Source organism: Nyctereutes procyonoides, unplaced genomic scaffold (genome assembly GCF_905146905.1).
Source record: "Nyctereutes procyonoides isolate TBG_1078 unplaced genomic scaffold, NYPRO_anot_genome, whole genome shotgun sequence".
NCBI classification, from domain to species: Eukaryota; Metazoa; Chordata; class Mammalia; order Carnivora; family Canidae; genus Nyctereutes; species Nyctereutes procyonoides.
In genome coordinates, this window is record NW_026575044.1 from 10037061 (window position 1) to 10057845 (window position 20785).

At 43.0% G+C, this 20785-nt stretch overlaps 1 protein-coding gene and 1 long non-coding RNA gene across 2 annotated transcripts in view; both read right to left on the bottom strand.

Moving 5' to 3' along the window:
• The window catches only part of SMYD3 (SET and MYND domain containing 3), a 716195-nt gene extending 695452 nt beyond the window's left edge, over positions 1–20743 (bottom strand). The window contains exons 1-2 of the mRNA XM_055323766.1: positions 19061–20743; positions 9802–10464 (exon numbers count right to left, since the gene is read on the bottom strand). Coding sequence (XP_055179741.1) covers positions 9802–9965 — 164 coding nt within the window. The 5' untranslated portion in view covers positions 9966–10464; positions 19061–20743. The remainder of the gene's footprint in view (positions 1–9801; positions 10465–19060) is intronic.
• On the bottom strand, positions 1035–9789 carry LOC129508741 (uncharacterized). Its single transcript, XR_008664234.1, has 3 exons — positions 8580–9789; positions 3240–3355; positions 1035–1896 (listed from the first exon to the last, which is right to left on the bottom strand). It is a non-coding gene; the product is annotated as an uncharacterized LOC129508741 (long non-coding RNA).
• Positions 20744–20785: the final 42 nt, after the last annotated feature.

The following is a 20785-nucleotide window of genomic DNA, read 5'->3' on the forward strand; positions in this document are numbered from 1 at the left end:
TTTTCCTCATATTTAGAGCTATTTCAGAATGCCATAATAACCATTTGATAAGTGCTTACTGAGTTCTTACAATGGGCTGTTATGTTATTTAAACCTTTCCTAAATCTTTGCTACTCCTGTGTAGTAATCAGCAAACCAGCAGCTTTAGATTGTTAGAAATGCAGAATTTCACATCCAACCCAGACCTACTGAATCACAATCTACCCTTGAACAAAATCTTCAGGTGATTTATCGACACATTAAAAATCAAGAAGGGGGATGACTGGGTGGCTCAGCGGTTAAGTATCTGCCTTTGGCTCAGAGTGTGATCCTGGAGTCCCAGGATCGAGTCCCGCGTCCGGCTCCCCACAGGGAGCCTGCTTCTCCCTCTGCCTATGACCCTGCCTCTCTGTGTGTGTGTGTCTCATGAATAAATAAATAAAATCTTTAAAAATAAAAAATAAAATTTTAAAAATTTCAAGAAGGGCCACTCTAAATGACTTAACTTGACACGTTTATCTCTAGCTCCCACTAACTTTGATGCATGAAGTGCAATTCCCCAGAGCAGCTCTCCTCCACAACACGACTCAAGGCAAGGGAGAGAGAGCAGGGAAGAATGCACAGGCAGACCCAGAAATGGCTTTTATAACCTCTAGCTCACACTCCTCTGGCCAAGAATGAGTCACAGGGACCCAATCAAACTGCAAGGAGACTGAGAAATGTAGTCATTCTGTGTACTCATGGAGGAAAATGAATACAGTTTACTAATGGGATACTGAGATGTCTCAGGAATACTAAGGAAAAGTTAAATAACCAAGCTTGAGCAGAAGCAAACCATCATGAGGACTATTAACAGGAGTTCTACTTCTCTCAGTTCAAATTCTAAAGCCACAGGCCAGCCAATAAACTAACTCACCTTACATCAAGAGGTTCATTTAGTCTAATCAAATGATTTAAAAAAAAAAAAAAGTGGACCTATACTGGCAAGCATTTCTAAGACATCTTCATCCCAAGAAGCACACACCAGTTCATACAATTTCAAATGAAACAAAGTCTAAGAAAGACTTTCTCAAAGTTTATTTAAATTTCTAATTACAAAAAAAGGATACAAACTTGATTGGGGGAAAAATACAAAATATAAAAAGCACAGAAGAATATCTTCCCTCCCGCCTCCAAGTCCCATTCTCCAGAATAATTCATATTAGAATTCTGGGGTGTTCCTCCAAACTTCTTCTATACACACAACTACATACATATACACATACAAAGATTTATTTAAAATACACACATTGTTCTACAATTTATTCACCAAGCAATGTGTCATGGACATCCATCCACATCTGTACAAGTGGATCTACTTCAATCTGAACAGCAGGATAATATTCTACAATATGGCTACACCATAACTTAACCAGTCCCCTACTGATGAACATTAAAATTCTCTCTCCCTTTTTAATTATCAAACTGTTCTTGCTAAGTATCCTTGTGCAGCCACTGTAGTCTAATTCAGTCAGAATTCCGCAAGTAAGGTCAAGAAAACATAGTGCTCAGTTGATAAGTACTATCAATTGTACAAGGTATGAATGGTCCATACTCCATATTTGTGGAGGAACACAGGTAGACACCTTTTTATAGGTTGTTATGATAATTAATAAGGAACACAGGTAGACACTTTTTTAAGGTTGTTATGAGAATTAAGTAATACACAAAGTAAAGCACATAAAATCATGCCTGGTATTGCTAAGTGATAATAAATATTAATTATTGAATAATATCCAATCATCACACAATGTGGTAACAAGTAAATGGAAGATAGCTCTCTTTCCCTTATAATCAAGGTTAATCACCATCCCATGTTTGGCCATATGCAGTACAGAGGAACATCTCTTCCTGGACTCCTAGACAGCCAGAACCAGCCTAGAGTTAGAGAATGGGAAGCAAAAATGGAGTGAGTCAACCTGACTGGGTGGCACTAAGTCCACACCTTGGTTCCTGATGCCAATGTATCCCGATTTGTGAGAAAACCAGAACCCAAACTTGCTTACTGGCTCACAACATATACTAGGATCGATCCCTAGCCTCTCAAAATGATACAAAAAAACGTGCAGGGGCACCTCGGTGGGTCAGTCAGTTAATTGGCCAACTCTTGATCTCAGCTGAGGTCTTGGGTCTCAGGGTCCTGAGTTCAAGCCCTATGTTGGTTTCCACGCTGGACATGGAGCCTACTTACGGGGAAAAAAAAGACATGTCCAGTGTTTTCTAACAATGGTTCTCAAAATAAGGTCTAAGGACCACCAGAAGTCCCCACAGCCCTTTCAGGAATCCCATGAAGTCAAAACTATTTTCATAATAATATTCACACCATTTCTTTTTAATTCTCATTCTCTCATGAGCATACAGTGGAGTTTTCTAGAGGCTGTATGACATTTTGCAATATACTGAATGCAGAAGCAGTTATGGGAACCCAAAGGTCTTCTATTAAGTCAGACATTAAAGGGATACATAGAAATGTAAAGCAAGCAACTTCTTTTAGTAAGTGTTGTTTTGTTTCAGAAAATAGATTGTTTCACTTAAAACTTTGTTAAAATGTAATAATTATTTTTAAATATTTATTTTCAAAACCTATCAGTTTTAATTTTTCATGCAATGAAATCAAGAGATAGCCACATAAGTAAAACCTATTCAGAGTCCTAAATAACTGTTTTTTAAAGCCTCTCCTATGAAATCCTCCTCAATTTTTAAGAGTGTAAAGGAGTTCTAAGACTGAAAAGTTTGTGATGCATGGCTCTATGTTATCAGTTGCCTCAAATGACAACATATGTCTATAGAAGTCAAACCACAGGCATTAGTCATTTTTTTAATTCTCCTGTGAAGATCAGAGAAAACTGTAGAAGCTCTACAGAAGCCTGTCAGTAGGTCTCAGAGATGGCAGCACAGGTAGAGAAGGCAAATCAAAGGGCAGGAAAAGTTCCAGTAAGAACAAATCAGTGATCCCTCCCCATGACAAAAGGGTCTACAGTAAAAACCTGACAACTGCTGGCTGGCTGGTCCCAAAGATGTGTTGCCATTTGGGGAACTCAGGATCCCTTTCTACTGGTGGCAAACTGGACACTCTGTATCCGTAGAGGCCACAATGGCCATGGTGAGGGCAAGTTTGTACTGCTGAGTTCCAGGCACCCATCTCCACCCCTGTCCCCATGGGTACTGTTTTGAGGCCTCAGAACAATCACCAGGCTGTCTGAAGAAGGAGAACCACTTACTGCTATCCATAAAGTAGGCCATCCTGTCTGATTAAGAACGTCCTCTGCTGTGGTATTCACATGGACCAAATGTTTCCAGGCTCAGGACTCTGCCAAACAGCCCTTTACCAAACCTCCTTCCAGAAGAAAAAAAAAAAAAAAAAAAAAACAGGAATTATAACTCCCCCTTAAACAGAAAAATGGAAGTCATATCCCTAGAGTCCTTTCCCAATCCACCTTATTATCAATCCTTCCTTGATGCTCAGGTAAATCCATTAGCCAGTGCCCAGGAATCTGCAAATCCGGACTCCAATCCATCTCAAGAGGTTCTACTCTTTGAGGGCCTTCGAAGCCCACCCTCCCCTCCCCAAGGAGAGTCTGCAACAACAGCAGTTCGCCAGCACCTGGTACTGACCTAGTTCACAAAATCAGCTGTAAACCCCAGAATGCCTTTTACCCATTATTGAAACAGAGGTGAGCGCCTCCCTGTCTTCACTTGACTCTTTCTACCAGGCCCTTAAATCTTGGCTTAAGAAGCCAGTGCGAGAATTCTGCCTTTGTTGCAACTATTCATTTCAACACCTAACATTCTCGGTCACTTCTCTTACTTAGAAAATTCATCTGAAATGGGGGAGGGTGGCCCCTGGGTGGCTTAGTTGGTTAAGCATCCAACTCTTGATTTTGACTCGGGTCATGGTTTCAGGTTTGTTGGGGTCCTGTGCTGGGCACATAGCCTGCTTGGGATTCTCTCCCTCTCCCATAACCCACATCCCCTCCCCTCTAATACATGCATTCCCTTATTTAAAAAAAAAGGGCGGGGGGGAGGGAATTCATTTAACATCTAAGTCTATTTCCTGATCATTTTAACAATCTTCTTCCCTATCTCAGTCACTTTCTGCCATACCTTAAACTCTCTTGTTCCAATACACACACTACTTCTAAAGTACATATATGTGTATACACACACACACACACACACACACACATATATCTCAAGTCATCCCATTGTGACCACCCCACATCTTCCTTGACCATGTCCCCTAATCCATGATTCCATCACAGTCCACTATCACTATACCCTCCTTATGGCCTCAGTCCCTTGATTAATCATGGTGCCTGATTACCTCCCTTGCCTACAACTTCCACTAACCCTTCTTCCACTCTCCAACCATTAAACTAACCTGACATCAAGTAGCTGAGCATGGAGAGAGAAAAACACACTCTCAGGCTAACTAACTGCTTTCACTTTAAGTAAATGAACACAAGTTTCAAGTGGACCTTCAGCACGTCCCAGCTATGCTACTACATTCTACAAGGCAATTATTCATTCTTCTAGAAGAATATTTCAAATCTTCTCTTCTCTACAACTGAGCCACTGAGCAACCACTTCCCTAGCTGTCCTCAAACGGTTAATCGCTGCTGCTGCTGCCTTCTCTGGCACTCTTCTTCTTACCTCACTATATGAAGGTATTCCTTCCTGCCTCTGCCCTAGGTTCAGTCCTTGGCCAAGATGGATTACATCACCTCACTAAACACAGTGTTCTTTTCACTGCCCAGTCACATCTACCCACACTGTAACTCAAATGTACCTGGTTATTTTCAATGAATTGATCAAATCTGTCTCATGAACTTAGGGCTGTTTTTTCTATAATTAGTCTCACCTTTCTTATGAACATTCACCCTAGAAAACAGCCAGAAACTTAAAATTTTGCAAATAATATCTCAGTCTCTTTCAGTTAATATTTAGACACTAAGTTTAACTCCTTACCAGAGCTGGTTTAAATTGATGTTTCAGGTAAATTTTTCTCAAATTGCGCTTAAGAGACATCCTTAAGGTGGCAAGAAGACTTAGGATCTTGGTGTCTCTGTGGATCTTCACCAACCTCTGCCACAAAGAAGTGCATGTGCCACTGATGGACTGCCGCCACCTTATCTTGTGGGATGTCATGCCTGCTCCTAGTGCTATATCCACTGACCTAGAGATATATGATGCCTGTTGTCCCACCAGGCCCCTCAGCTCCCAATGGTATGAGAGCATTCGAAACTCCCCTGCTACCACAGGCTCATCTATCTAGCCACTTCCTTCTACCACCACTATGCTCTATCCTCATGTTGGCTTGGCATGGCATGGTACCAACCTGCATAGCTATCTTCTCGAGATTCCAAATAAGAAGTACAGCCAAAGGCCTTCAACTTTTGAGCCTTTTTTTCAAATTTCCTCTCTCTTTTTTAAAGAATTTATTTATTTATTCAGGAGAGACACAGAGAGAGAGGCCGAGACACAGGCAGAGGGAGAGGCAGGCTCCATGCAGGGAGCCTGATGGCGGAACTCGATTCCAGGACTCCAGGATCATGCCCTGGGCCCAAGGCAGGCACTAAACTGCTGAGCCACCTAGGGATCCCCAAATTTTCTCTTTTTTTAGTAAGCTCTATGCCCAAGGTAAGGCTTGGACTCATGACCCCAAAATCAAAAGTCACATGCTCTGCCAATTGAACCAGCCAGGTGCCCCATCAAAGGCCTTCTACCTGTAACTGTCCCCTCAACCTATTTAACACTCTCACCGCAATCCCAGAACTCAAACCAGACAAAGAAGCTCAAAACATGTATTTCAGGGGCGCCTAGCTGGCTCAGTCAGTGGAGTGTTGTAACTCTTGATCTTGGGGTTGTGAGTTCAAGCCCCATGTTGGGTATAGAGAGTACTTTCACCCCCCAAAAAAAAAAAAAGCATGTATTTCTCACAATCTGTTTCCCTACCTCTGTCCCCCTTCTTCCCATAACTCACCAGGGCTTGTTCAGGGCTGAAAAAGATGGACTTTCCATTTCTAATTTATCCTCTTTCCTCCTTGGAAACTCTAAGCCTCAAGCTCAGCCTTAATGATGGAAGAGATACCATATCTCCTTACCCCCACAGAAGAAACTATCATTACAGTAAGTCAGAGAAGCTCTTAATATGGAAACTACAGGGAACTTGGAACTTTAGAAAACCAAAAACAAAGATACAGTGACTTAAAATTCCCTAAAATATTATCCCATCTCAACTTCAACAGTAAACATCTCCTGTGTGCTAGGTTCCTAGGATATAAGATTAGAGAATTAGGTTACTAAATAAAGTGGGGAGACCTACAAAAAAAATAATTACAATGGAATTTTATATGGTGCATTTACGATAACAGAAAAAAAGTAATCCATTTGTCAATCTTGTCCAGGTCTATCAAACTAAAGAGGTGAGCAACTGCAGAAAAGGATCGTATCAATTATTTCACGTCTGGGACGCCTGGGTGGCTCAGCAGTTGAGCGTCTGCCTTCAGCTCAGGGCATGATCCATCCCACATCAGGCTCCCTGAGAGGAGCCTACTTCTCCCTCTGCCTATGTCTCTCCCTTCTCTCTGTGCCTCTCATGAATAAATAAATAAAATCTTTAAAAAAAATTATTTCACATGACAACTTCATATCATTTCATCTTTCCCCAATTCACATACTTTTTACTTTTTTTTTTTTTTCATTTTCTTTTCTACTCACAAGATGAAAACCCAGTCCTTAATGAGAGGAAAAATGCAAGAGAAGCCATGAAGCAGGTTCAAGTTTCTCTATTAATAAAAATAAATATGCAAAAACTAAAGCACTGATCAAACAGCCCAAGTCCAAAGAAAATCAGATAGAATGAAGTAATAAATTATAACAAATCTGTTATTTTATGTCGCTACCATACCCTGAACTGTAACAAACAAATATTTTCATTCCATTTCTTAATTCAAATGGAAGACAACAAAATAGCAAGGGGAGCAAGAGAAAAATTCAGCCAGATGTTCTTAACACAAACTACAAGCTTACTATGTGTCAGACGTTGGGACTACAAAAATTGAAAGATATAATACCTACCCTCAAGGGCTTCACAATGGATGACGAACAAATTTTACTCACAAGGTGATAAACAACACAAAAACTTTATCCCAACAATGGTCATTCAACTGTGGTAGAAAACTGCATGAAACAATGCATCAAAGTTTGCCCTCTCAAACACCATTTTCAGGCTGGTGTTCAAGGCTAGTGGTGATTCCCAACTAGGCACTTCAGAAATACTACAATCACTGACACAGAAGTGTTCCACAAAACACCTACTACCAAAGCACAAGTTAACTATATCCTAGCAATATCAAAGAGGTGCAAAAAAATTAATAAATGTAAATGTATTTTTTTTGTAAAGCACTACTAAACGAATGCATGTTGGTATGAAAATTTCTTTTGTTTGTATTAGTTTGGATGCTTGGCATTTACCAATATTCCTTTTCCTATGTTTATTTTTGCTAATTTCCCCATTATATGAATATTGGTGGGTACAGAGCCTGCCTCCTTTCCTAAAAGCCAAGCCCTAATAGTCATCTTCTCAAATTCCCTTGCTTCTCAGGAGCAAGCAGTGACCTAACCTAAGCCAATCCACTGAGGATTTTGGATCAGAAGCTAATACAAGGAAACATGGCTGAGAGAGCAACTTTCGAACAACTCCCTGTTTCCCAATAGCAGTGGCAAGAGTAGCAACAGGGTCCCAGATCACGGTGCTGTTAATACATGTGGGAGAACCCAGGCAGCATCAGAATATCAGGCAGCATCAGAAATGATATACTCCCCAGGTCCCAACCCAGACTACTTCTGAAGTCTAATTCTGACTGTGGAACTTTTCTTGGTTCCTGCCCACTTTCAGAACTGGGGTTCCTCAAGACCTCAAAGAATGCTAAACATCTCCCCAATGCTCTTGCATGAAATTCCTTTTTTGCTTAAAGCATTACTAACAAGTAATTTCTTGCTAATAAGATGTATGAGTGATAGCCAACAGTGATGAAATAGTATGGTAAATAAAGCGCTGGGTCTGTGTAGTCTACTTTGGAAAACAGACAATTCTGTGTGTCACACAACTCAAGTTAAACTCTGACAATCCAGTGAATAATCTGTCACCATGTATTAATTCCAAAACTTTTCCATCCCAACTACTAAATAACTTTGCCAGTCTGATTTCATCTGGAAGACCACCCACACCTCTCTCTCCATCAACTAATATAGCACACCAAGTTCTCTACTTCATATTCAAACTCTAGATACACTCCCAGATGATTTAACTGAATGAAGAGGTCTCTAAATTGCTTGAATAAGAATCAAAGATCTAAAACTTTCAACGTGGGGGCCTTTGGCAAACAGTCCAGTCTTGAAAGGAATTAACTGTTTTCAAAACTTTTCTTAGTTTTGAAGTTGACAACAACTTCAAAGTGCTCTCTCAACAGACTTTTTTCATTTTTGCTGTCATGGTTACATTAGGCAACTACAGATACAATTGTTACATAGTAACTTTAAAATATAAATAGAGACACCTGGCTGGCTCAGCGGCTGAGCATCTGCCTTTGGCTCAGGTCATGATCCTGGAGACCCGGGATCGGGTCCCACATCCGGCTTCCTGCATGGAGCCTGCTTCTCCTTCTGCCTATGTCGCCGCCTCTCTCTGTAGGTCTCTCTCACGAATAAATAAATAAAATCTTTAAAAATATAAAATGAAATACAAACAAATCCCTCAATTACGAATCGAATAAGGAGTTGGTAACATTAATGGTCAAGCTACAGATTCGAATTCTGCAACTACCTCCTCAGCTCCACCCCACCTAAATCCCAGGCTAAGAGATCTGGAAGAGGGAGAGCAGTCCTGGAAAAAGTCATCCCACCCATCTCAAACACAGCTCTCCTCTTTGGCAGATAGTAGGAGCTCGGTAACAGAGTTGCTTGACTACAATTCCCAGGGCTGTGCATATATATTACCTTATTTCCATAAATTGCTTTCCCATAGCACTTTACGTGAGCCCAGGGCTTCCAGGCTTATGAAACACTTTCACATGAATCCTCGCATCCCGATAGGTGGTTCAGAATTAGACTTTCCTGCACGGCCATTAAATGCAAAAGCGCACCATGGAAGCTCAGTAACTTAGGCTCCCGTTGCACTGCACGGCGTCTCTATTTCGGCCCCTTCCGATTCGCTGTCAATCGCTCTCCCACTTCTGTGCTCCGTAAGGGTTCCTAAGGACGCCCTGATCCTCTCACCGTCCCCAGGCCGAACACGACCTGCACCCTGGAAAGTGCTCCGTGAACACCGCGGTTCTTCCGCCTCGCGCCCGCCAGCGCCCTCCCGGCGGGGCCTGAGCCCCCAGGGTGGCTGCACACGCACCCCCGCGCCCCCGGCCCCGCCAGTCGCCACCTCCAGGGCCGCAGCGGAGAAGCGCGCAGCCCAGGACGCCGACACTTTGCTCCCCAGTAAAATCCCCCACAGCTCACCGCTGCCCCTTCGCTCGGCCCGCTGGCTCCCTCCGGTTCCTACGGCGGCGCGGGGGCGGACGGAGGTGCCAGCGGCGCGCGGAGGTGCCAGCGGCGGCAGCTGGGCCCCACGGGGCGGCTGGGGCTGACCCGGGGCTGACCCGGGGCGCCCCCGGACAGCGGGGCAGCGCCCCCCGACGTGCGCACCCACGACCCTCACGCCCCGCACCACTGCCCCCGCGCCCGACCCCGCGCCGCCCGGGACTCGGGTGGGCGAGGGCGCTCCGCACGTACCCGAGGAGGCAGCGGTCGCAGACGACGCCACGACTCCCCTTGCACACCGTGTACGCCAGGGGATCCGAGCGGAAGAGCAGCTCTCCCGGGCGCAGCTGCGCCGACGCGCGCAGCCCGTTTCCCCTGCTGGCGGAGCTGAACTTTTCCACCTTCGGCGGCTCCATCACCTCAGGTCCGCACCTCAGCCGGCCGCCGCGTCCCGCAGCGGGCGCCTCGCGTGCCTCCCGGAGCCGCGCGCCCGCGCCTTGTGCGCACGCGTACGCCCGAGGGGCGGGGCAGGCGCGCGGGCCGTCTGAGCATGCCCAGACGGGGCCGAGGGGAGGCGGGTGGGAGCTGCGCGCGGTGCCCGGCGGCGGCTGGGGTCGGGGGTCGGGGGTCGGGGGTCAGGGGTCGGGGCCCGGGCCGGCCGCCCGGGCGCTCCGGCTACCGCGCAGGGGGGCGGGGGGCGGGGGGCGGGTTACACACGCTAACTGCCCCAGCATTCTGTTTTGACCGTTTGTGTGCAGAGAGGTGAGGGAGCAGGGCAGCGAATACACGCATAGCCTATTCCGAGGTCAGGTAGTTAGCATTTGGCTGTGCCTGCTCCTTTTCTCTCCTTTTCTCTCCTTTTCTCTCCTTTTCTCTCCTTTTCTCTCCCGGTGCACAGAGGTGGTGGTGTCGAACCTGTCGAAAGGAAGTTGTCTTGTTTCACTTAAAAGTAAGCTGCAGGGGCGCCTGGGTGGCCCGGCGGTTGAGCGCTCGCCTTAGCCTCCTTAGCCTCCGGAATTCTGGGATGGAGTCCCGCTCCTCCTCCCTTGGCCTGTGTCTCCGCCCCTCTGTGTCTCTCATGAGCAAATAAGATCTTTTAAAATGTATATATAAATAAATAAAAGTAAGCTGCAGACCTCATGAAATCTCATAGCTCATTTCATGATTAAATGCCATCACATGTGATGAGGGAGCAGAAGGCAGGCTGAGGACAAAGCGGGAGCGGACACCCCGCACTCCCCGCGCCCCCACTCCTGGGTGGGATGTGTGTGACATTCCTCCAGGAAACTCCCCACTGTCTTCCTGTTAATGCTCTGCTAGAGGGGAAAAACCACCTCCACTTGACGACAGCAAGGCCTCCAGTATCCTGAAGGTCTTCAGATCAAAGTGCTTTCGGATGCCTCCTTTTTCTCCTTACCTCTCCCAACTCCCAAGCGCCATCAGCCACCCCTCAACCCCAGTGCAGCAGCTCTTTCTGCCCATGAGTCCCATCCCTGTACTTTAATAAAATCACCCTTTTGGGCACCAAGGAGGTCTCAAAAATTCTTTCTTGGCCGTGGGCTCCGGACCTCAACAACATTCTTAGACTACATCACATGCATTTCTTCAGAATAAACACAATATCCTATAGAACTACCATATCAAGAACTCCTGGCGGGGATCCCTGGATGGCTCAGGGGTTTAGTGCCTGCCTTCAGCCCAGGGCAGGCTGGAGTCCTGGGATCAAGTCCCACATCGGGCTTCCTGCATGGAGCCTGCTTCTCTCTCAGCCTATGTCTCCGCCTCCCTCCCTCTGTGTCTCTCATGAATAAGTAAAATCAAAAAAGAAAAAAAAAAAAAAAAGAGCTCCTGGGTGGCTCAGTGAGTTGAACATCCAACTCTTGGTTTCAGCTCAGGCCATGATCTCCAGGTCCTGAGATCAAGCCCCACTACTGGCTCCCTGCTCAGCCAGAAGTCAGATTCTCTTACCCCCCATCCTAAAAAATCATTAAAAAGAAACTATAATATCATTATTGTAGGAAACAAAGACAGCAGAAGAGAAATTATTAAATTTCATTACTACCTACAGCCCACTGACAAGTCCTTGCAACAGAAAGAGTGAACTTCCTCTAAGGATCCAGTTTCCTCAATGATAATACTTTGCTAAGGGCAAAAGGAAATTTTTTTAAAGATTTTTTAAAATTTATTCATTAGAGACACAAAGAGAGAGGCAGAGATACAGGCAGAGGGAGAAGCAGGCTCCATGCAGGGAGCGCGACACGAGACTCCATCCCAGTACCCCAGGATCATGCCCTGAACCTAAGGCAGATGCCCAGCGGCCAAGCCACCCAGGCATCCCAGGGTAAAAGGAAATCTTAATCCAACCCTCCAGGACCCTATCAGTCTACTTTATTATTTTTTAAAAATATTTTATTTATTTATTCATGAGAGACAGAGGCAGAGACACAGGCAGAGGGAGAAGCAGGCTCCATGCAGGGAGCCCAATATGGGACTCGAACCGGGGTGGGACTTGATCCAGGGTCTCCAGTATCACACCCCGGGCCAAAGGCGGCGCCAAACCCCCAAGCCACCCGGGTTACCCTATCAGTCTACCTTAAAGTATAAAAATTCCTTCATAAACTTCCTTTATCTCTACTCCCCAAGATACATGTTTGCAATCATTCCCCAAACATATGACCCATCAATATACACCATTGTCTTGGCTCATGGCTAAGTTCTTATTAGACGGGAATAAATGACCTTTTCCAAAAACAGCTAACCTCCTCAAGGTCCTGGAAACCTTGCTTCCAAAATTCCTTAGAGACTTCCGTTCTCCCTAAACCCCTCCCAACTTGAAAGGTTGGAACTTTTCCCACCTTGAAACCCCCTCCAACTCAGCCACTCCTCATGACCCCTGTGCAGCTCTTTCTGCTCTTTCTGCCATGTGTTTTAATAAAACCACCTTTTTGCATCAAAGACAACTCAAGAATTCTTTCTTGGCTATTGGCTTCAAACCCCAATGTCTGCCCAATGTGATTACAACCTATAGCCCATTGACAAATACCAAGGGCAGGCAGAGTATAACATTCCATAGGGAAACTCCCAACTGTCTTCAAGTTAATGCTTTGCTCAAGGGAAAAAACAGCCTTAGCTTGACAATAGCAAGGCCTCCAGTATCCTTGTATCTTCCCTAGCATATGAAAATCCTTTTGGAACTTTCCTTATCTTTGCCCCTAATCCAAAAGTATATAATCCTTGCTCCTTACAATTCTTAGGCAGCAGCCCTTTCTGCCCACAGATCATGTCACTCTACTTTAATAAAACCACTTTTTGCACTGAAGTCAGCACAAGAATTCTTTCTTAGCCACTGCCTGCGGAATCCAGACCCTACTCAAAAAAACTACATCATCCCTACAAAGACTTTTCTGTGTTAGCAAGTAAAAATGATACTCACTTTGGGAAGCCTGGGTAGCTCAGTTGTTTAAGCAACCGACTCGCTTTCAGCTCAGGTCATGATCTCAGAGTCATGGGATGGAGCCCCATGTCGGCTCCGCACTTGGTGCAGAGTCAGCTTGGGACTCATTCCTTCTTCCTCTGTCATTCCCCCTGCTCTCTCTCTTTCTAAAATAAAATTTTTTTAAAGCGATATTCACCTTCAGAATTGCTTTTGTAACTTAAAAAAAAACAAGATCCAGTCAAAGGTCATGCATTTTCTTTTTCATGACATCAATTCTTGAGATGCCAGGCTAGGAATTTTGTAAAGTGTTCCACATTTTGTATTTGCCTGGCCGTTTCCTCATGGTATCATTACATTGTTCCTCTATTCCCTGTTTTTCCTGTTAAATGCAGTCTAGATCTAGATACTAGAGTCTAGAGGCTCAATTTGATTCAATTTAAGTGTTTTAAGTGTTTTTCAGAAAAACACTCCAATTTATATTGTTCATTTCACATTGCATCACATATCATCTGAATGTGCATAATGTGAGGTTGTCCCACTACTCATAAAATTGAATTCAATCAGGTGGTTAAAGTGGTGACTGCCAGAATTCTAAACTGCAAAGGTACATTTTACATTTGCAGTTAGTAACTTGTGGGGTGATTGGGGACTGTAAAATAGCCTGATCTCCATAGCCTGGAAAGGCAGACTTTTGACACTTCCGGAAGTAGTCTAGAAATGGCTGTGGTGTACTGGAAAGAGTGGTGGGTGAGGATTTCAAAGACATTGATTTGAGTAGCAGTTCTTCCATGTGACACTAGGTAATTTTTCCAAGCCTGTTTATTAACTTTATGATGAACATGATAATATGTTTTGAAGCGGTGGGAATATATCCTTTGAAAGTATTTTGAAAAACCTTCAAAGTACCATACAAATGTGAAAGGGATAATTATTCTGAGTTAAAACTCCTAAGTCTCTGAGTATAGGATAATGCCTGCATACAGCACCCTATCAGCACCACTAGGATAATCATCTCATGCATTAGCATTAGGTATCATACATAGAAGGAAATATAACAGCATTCACATAATTATTTTTTTAAGATTTTATTTATTCATGAGAGAGACACAGAGAGAAACAGAGACATAGGCAGAGAGAGAAGCAGGCTCCCTGCAGAGGAGCCCAATGTGGGACTCGATTCCAGGAACCCAGAATCATGACCTGAACCAAAGGCAGATGCTCAACCACTGAGCCACCCAGGTGCCCCAAGTGTTTACATAATTAACAGGTCATAAGGAGTTCCAGAGAACCAGGGGCTAATTCTACCACAAAATATTCCCAATTACTGGGACGCCTGGGTGGCTCAGTGGTTGAGTGTCTGCCTTTGGCTCTGGGTGTGGTCCCGGGATCATGGGATCGAGACCCACATCGGGCTCCCCTGCCGGAAGCCTGCTTCTCCCCATGCCTATGTCTCTGCCTCTGTGTGTGTGTGTGTCTCATGAATAAGTAAATAAAATCTTAAAAAAAATATATTCCCAATTACTAAAGAGTGTGAGAACAGTTCTCAGGGAAACCATTATCCTTGACTCTGTAGAGTCTTCCCTGTTCTGTGATGTGGTTTCACCTACCAGACACGACCCATTTCCCCTGAGATCTTGTTCCTCCTCCCCTTAATTCAGGAAGCCAACTGTCATAAATCTTATAGGAATATCCTATGAGCCACCTCTCACCATGAAGAAAAAAGCAATATCTCAGAAAACGCTGAAATGAGAGAGGAAGACCCCTATACCCCTAATAGTTCACCTGGTTGGACATTTCCATGAGAGACACATGGAAATTGTTTAAAATCACCCTTATTTTGTGTTAAAGGAACAAAACCAATGTCGTCTGCTTGCAGCCTCTTCTGCAGCTATGGTGCACGTACAAGACCCAGGCTGCCCATCAGACTCACCCATCCTATAGTCATGGTCTTGTTGAACTCTGGTTATTCTGGTTATTAGGAGCTACTTTGAAATGCACCAAAAATAAGATGGATTAATGGTGGCATAAGGGATGGATAAATGCATAGATGTGTAATAAAGCTAGTGTAGTAAAATGGTGAAGACAGAATCTAGGTGTCGGTAAACATTGCTCACTCTAAGTTCTTTGAATTTTACTGCATGTTTGAAAATTTTCATAATAAAATATTGAGGGGAGGGGCGCCTGGGTGGCTTAGTCAGTTGAGCATGTCTTTGGCTTGGGTTGTGATCCTGGGGCCCTGGAATCAAGTCCCCCATGGGGCTCCTCGTGGGGAGCCTGCTTCTCCCTCTGCTATGTCTCTGCCTCTCTCTCTGTGTCTCTCATGAATAAATAAAATCTTTTTTTTTAATGTTGTTTTTAGCGTTGATATATTTAACTCAGATTCCCAATGAAGTTTACATGAACCTCAACTGAAGGTTAAAGCCATAGAAAGAATGTAGGATTTTAGTTACTGAGATACTGTGTGAAGCCAGGATAACTTGATGTTGAGCCACAGAATATAAAACTAGAAAGATTTAAATATTTCCTGATTTGGGTTTTGGGTACTGAGCCTGGAATTGAGGGTCCTTGGACCACAAATCTGAAGAGTGTTGAGAATCGGGAAGTAGCCCACTCCATGCATCGATAGCACTTTTCTTACAAGGTAGGGCACTTGTTGCTCCTTGTTTGGCCCAGTGAATAGAAGCTACGGAAACTTCAGAATGAGGGTCCCTCATTCAAGAAGCCCCTTTTGAAGGCACTCCCTGCTTTCCTTAGGGGACAAAAGGAAGCAATAACCTCAGGTACAAGGAAGCCCTGGAGCACTGCCCTAGCCAGTATGCATGTGGAGGCAGTCTACCTCCACATCTGCCAGCCCTCAGTGATGATCCAGATTTATCTTTAACCCCAAGGAGAGAGATCTAAAGGAACCACTGCTTGGGAACCACCATGAGCAGGCTTTGCACACCAACCTAAGACCAACCTGGCAGAGGTAGGGTTTGGGGAGTGAGGAAGGAGCAGGTATATCAAAGACTTGTCTGAGCTGGACCAGTGTGGAGGGAGATCAGAGTGCTGGAACCCCAAGGCTTGCCCTTATGTGAGAAGCTACCAGGCCAAGACACTTAGAAGCACTTAGAGACACAAAATCACCAACATAGTTGAGAAGCTGAAAGAAAAAAACTTTCAACTATTTATAATAAAAAATTTCAGTCAATAATGTTAGAGGAAAGACAATTGTCTTTTCAGTCTCTGTGTAGAAACTGGCACTATAAAATTCTTATAAAAAAGTGATCAGGGATGCCTGGGTGGCTCAGCGGTTGAACGTCTGCCTTTGGCTCAGGGCATGATCCCAGGATCCAGGATCCAGTCCCACATTGGGGTCCTTGCATGCAGCCTGCTTCTCCCTCTGCCTGTGTCTCTGCCTCTCTCTCTCTCTCATGAATAAATAAATAACATCTTTTTTTTTAATTAAGAAATAAAAAAAAATAGAAGTGATCAAAGGCGCCTGGGTACCTCAGTTAGTTAAGAATCTGCCTTCAAAAAAAAAAAAAAAGAATCTGCCTTCAGTTCAGGTCAGGATCGAACCCTGCATTGGGGCTACTGGTCTGCAGAGAGTCTGCTTCTCCCTCTGCCCCTCACCCTCCTCATGCTCTTTCTCAAATAAAATATTAAAAAAAAAAAAAGTGAGCAGAGTATGTAACCAAAAATGTAGGGGAAAGAAGTATCAAGGGTCTACCACACTGAATTTTTTTTTTCTGGATTTTGTGATGTTTGTCGCTTTTAAAATTTTATACTTTGTTTCTTTTCTCATTCCAAATATTCCCTCTTGTACTTAAGAGTCATTGTTTTGTATCCTTTTTCTTAAAAGAGGTATCCCAGTACCCAAAAGAATTGAAGGACTACTGAGGATATTTGCATGCCCATGTTAGCAGTAGCATTATGCACCGTAGCCAAAATGTAGAAATAAAGTATCCAGGGCAGCCTGGGTGGCTCAGCTGTTTAGTGCCTACCTTCAGCCCAGGGCCTGATCCTGGAGACCTGGGATCTAGTCCCACGTCAGGCTCCCTGCATGGAGCCTGCTTCTCCCTCTGCCTATGTCTCTGCCTCTCTGTGTGTGTCTCTCATGAATAAATAAAATCTTAAAAAAAAAAAAAAAAAAGGAATGAAAGTATCCATCAAAAGATGACTAAACAAAATATGGTATATGCATACAATGGAATATTATTCAGCCTTAAAAAGAAATGAAATTCTAATACATTACAATGTGGATGAACTTTAAAAATGTTAAGTGAAATACTTCAGACACAAAACATATTGTATGGCTCCACTTATATAAGGTACCTGGAATGGACAGATACATAGACAAAATGTAGAAGTGCAGTCAACAGGAGCTAGGGGAAGGGGAATGGAGAACTAAGTGGTCAATGAGTATGGAGTTGTTATTTGGGACTATGAAAAAGTCCTGGAAATATGTAATGGTGATTTTTACACAACAATGTACTTAATGCCACTGGATTATGCACTTCAAATGGTCAAAATGTTACATTTTATAATGTATATATAATCACAATTTTATTTATTTATTTTTAAACTTTTCTTTTTTTAAAAATATTTATTTATGATAGTCACACAGAGAGAGAGAGAGAGAGAGAGGCAGAAACACAGGCAGAGGGAGAAGCAGGCTCCATGCACCGGGAGCCCGACGTGGGATTCGATCCCAGGTCTCCAGGATCGCGCCCTGGGCCAAAGGCAGGTGCTAAACCGCTGCGCCACCCAGGGATCCCTATAATCACAATTTTAAAGGGGGCTTGTTCCCTAAAGTTGTATAAACCTGAGCCCCACAAAATTAGATCTGTTCCTACCAATGAAATAAGCAATTCCAAAGCAATACAATATGACATCCTATAATAAGAACCATGTATTTGTACCAGGTTTGTTTTTTTTTTACTTAAAAAAGGGATTTAACTATTGCAAAATGCGCTATTGCTTTCCAGAACTCTTAAATGATAAATCCTAAACATCAGTTTCCAGATTTCCTATGCAAAGACCACTCAGAAACTAGAAAGATAGCTGACTCTTAATATTCTTTAAAGTTGCCTGGGAGGGAATGGCTGTGGTTTAAATGTATTTTAGAAACAGAAGCTCAGAATCCCTGGGTCCTCCATCCTATCCTGCAACTCAATAAATTATTTTGGTGGTTTCTCTTGTATGAAAATGATAAAGGAGGTTTAAAGAGAAATGGAAGATGTTAAGAGAGGTTCATGATATATGGGGATCCCTGGGTGGCGCAGCGGTTTGGCGCCTGCCTTTGGCCCAGGGCGCGGTCCTGGAGACCCGGGATCGAGTCCCATGTCGGGCTCCCGGTGCATGGAGCCTGCTTCTTCCTCTGCCTGTGTCTCTGCCTCTCTCTCTCTCTGCGACTATAATTAATAAATAAATAAATAAATAAATAAATAAATAAATAAATAAATAAATAAATAAATAAATAAATAAATAAATAAATAAATAAAATTTACAAAAAAAATAAAATAAAATACACAAAAAGCAATGCTTTCTTGCCCTACTTGTTACTTTCATATCCTCGCTAATTAGCAGATAAAAAACGAAGAGAGCATAGAAAATTGTGCCTCAATATCCCATAAACCATAATTGAACATTTAAGTTTTATTAGCAAGAGGGTAATTAAATAATATCTATGTTATTACAGAACTATCCAGCAGTTTTAGTAATAAGCCAAATGGACATTTAACCAAAACTTATTGGATTACTTTTTAAGTGTATTATGTGTCTCACTGGGTAACTAGGATTCCTCTTTCAAGCCTTAAATTGGTGCAAATAATATAGTTATAAAACATGGAGCTTAAAAAAAAACACCAAAAACCCTTCCTTCAGGGTACCTGAGTGGCTGTTGGTCAGGTGCCTGCCTGCCTTTGGCTCAGATCATGATCTCGAGATCCTGGGATTGAGCCCAGCATCAGGCTCTCTACTCTGTCAGAGCCTGCTTCTCCCTTTCCCTCTGCCCTTGCCCATTTGTGCTCTCTCACTCTCAAAAAAATAAAATCTTGGGACACCTGGGTAACTCAGCGGTTGAGCATCTACCTTAGGTCCAGGGCATGATCTTGGAGTCTCAGGATCGAGTCCCACATAGGGCTCCCGGCATGGAGCCTGCTTCTCCCTCTGCCTGTGTCTCTGCCTCTCTCTGGGTCTCTCACGAATAAATAAAATCTTAAAAAAAAAAAAAAAAATCATTTTCTTAAAAAAAGAAAAAAAAAAACAGAAAAACAATAAAAAACAAACCTTTCCTTCTCATTAATCCAAGGTCTAGGGGTACCTGGGTGGCTCAGTGGTTGAGCATCTGCCTTTGGCTCAGGCTGTGATCCTGGGGTCCTGGGATTGAGTCCCACATCGGCTCCCCACAGGGGGCCTGCCTCTCCCTCTGCCTGTGTCTCTTTCTCTCTGTAATATCTCATGAGTAAATAAATAAAATATTTTTTTAAAAAAAATATAAGGTCCGGGCTTGTGGCTTAGACACCAATCATCACTTCAGGAGTCTGCAAATTTTTAGTAGTTATGATCATGAGTCATTGTAGTAATGTTGGAATGGGATACTATTGATCAGTGCCAGATAGATAGTATTTATAGGGGCACCTGGGTGGCTCAGTGGCTGTGTCTGCCTTGGCTCAGGGCGTGATCCTGTGGTCTTGGGGTCAAGTCCTCTGGGTTCCCCACAGGGGGCCGCTTCTCCCTCTGCCTGTGTCTCTGCCTTTCTCTCTGTGTCTCTCATGAATAAATAAAATCCTTTTAAAAAAAAGTATTTATATTAGTAGTCCTGGTTAAAAGTGATACAATTTCATTCCAAACTAGTTTTTTGTTTTTTTTTTTTGAATTTTATTAACCACAAGGGTGAAAGAGCATTGGTTAACTCTAGGTAAGATCATAGTGGCTTAAAATAGCTAGCAGAGCTGAGAGCTTTAGTCATTACAACAGGAGACACTCAGTGGTACTTAAGAATCTTTTTGTGTATTTGTTTTTGAAATATTGATAACTTTCCAAAATGAAAATAGATGTTTTTCTCTAGAATATTTAAGAATATAGTCATTGTAAATTCAGGAGTGACTGGGACCAAAATAGGCATGTTCTGTATTAGAAGGATTTTAAAAATGTTTTGTATTATTTTGGAATTATGGAATATTCCATTCAAATATTACCATCCAAATCAAAGGAGATTTGATATGTCTTAGTTAAAATCTAGTAGCTTCTTCAATGATCTAAGAAAACATTCTTAATTCCATTAGGTTCATCCAAAGATCTAACTTCAGATGTTCTTAATAGAACAAAAATTCAAGCAACTTTTGAAGAACACAGACTGAATTACTCACTGGAAGTACACTGACTATAAATAACAGAATTTAAAGTGAATAACTTAGGATCAATTTAATATTTCATTAAAGACCAACAAATCACAAAATCTTATTACTTAAAATATTTTACTTTCTAAAAAAGTTTAATCCATTTTAAAATTGAAATAATTTCATTGTACAATACTTGATAATATTAATTCAACAATCTGAAAAGTAAAACAAACCACTTAAAATCATTTTAATTTACTATCTAAGCTTAATAATGTACAAACTCTTGCCCTCCAGGAGGAAGCAAAACTCAACGGTGAAAGTGGAATATTTAAGTTAATATAATGTAAGATATTTGGCCAAAGGGATTTTTTTTAAAAGTAAACTCTACACCCAACATGGATGGGGCGTAAACTCACAACCCTGAGATCAAGACACATGCTCTACTGACTGAGCCAGCCAGGCGCCCTTGGCC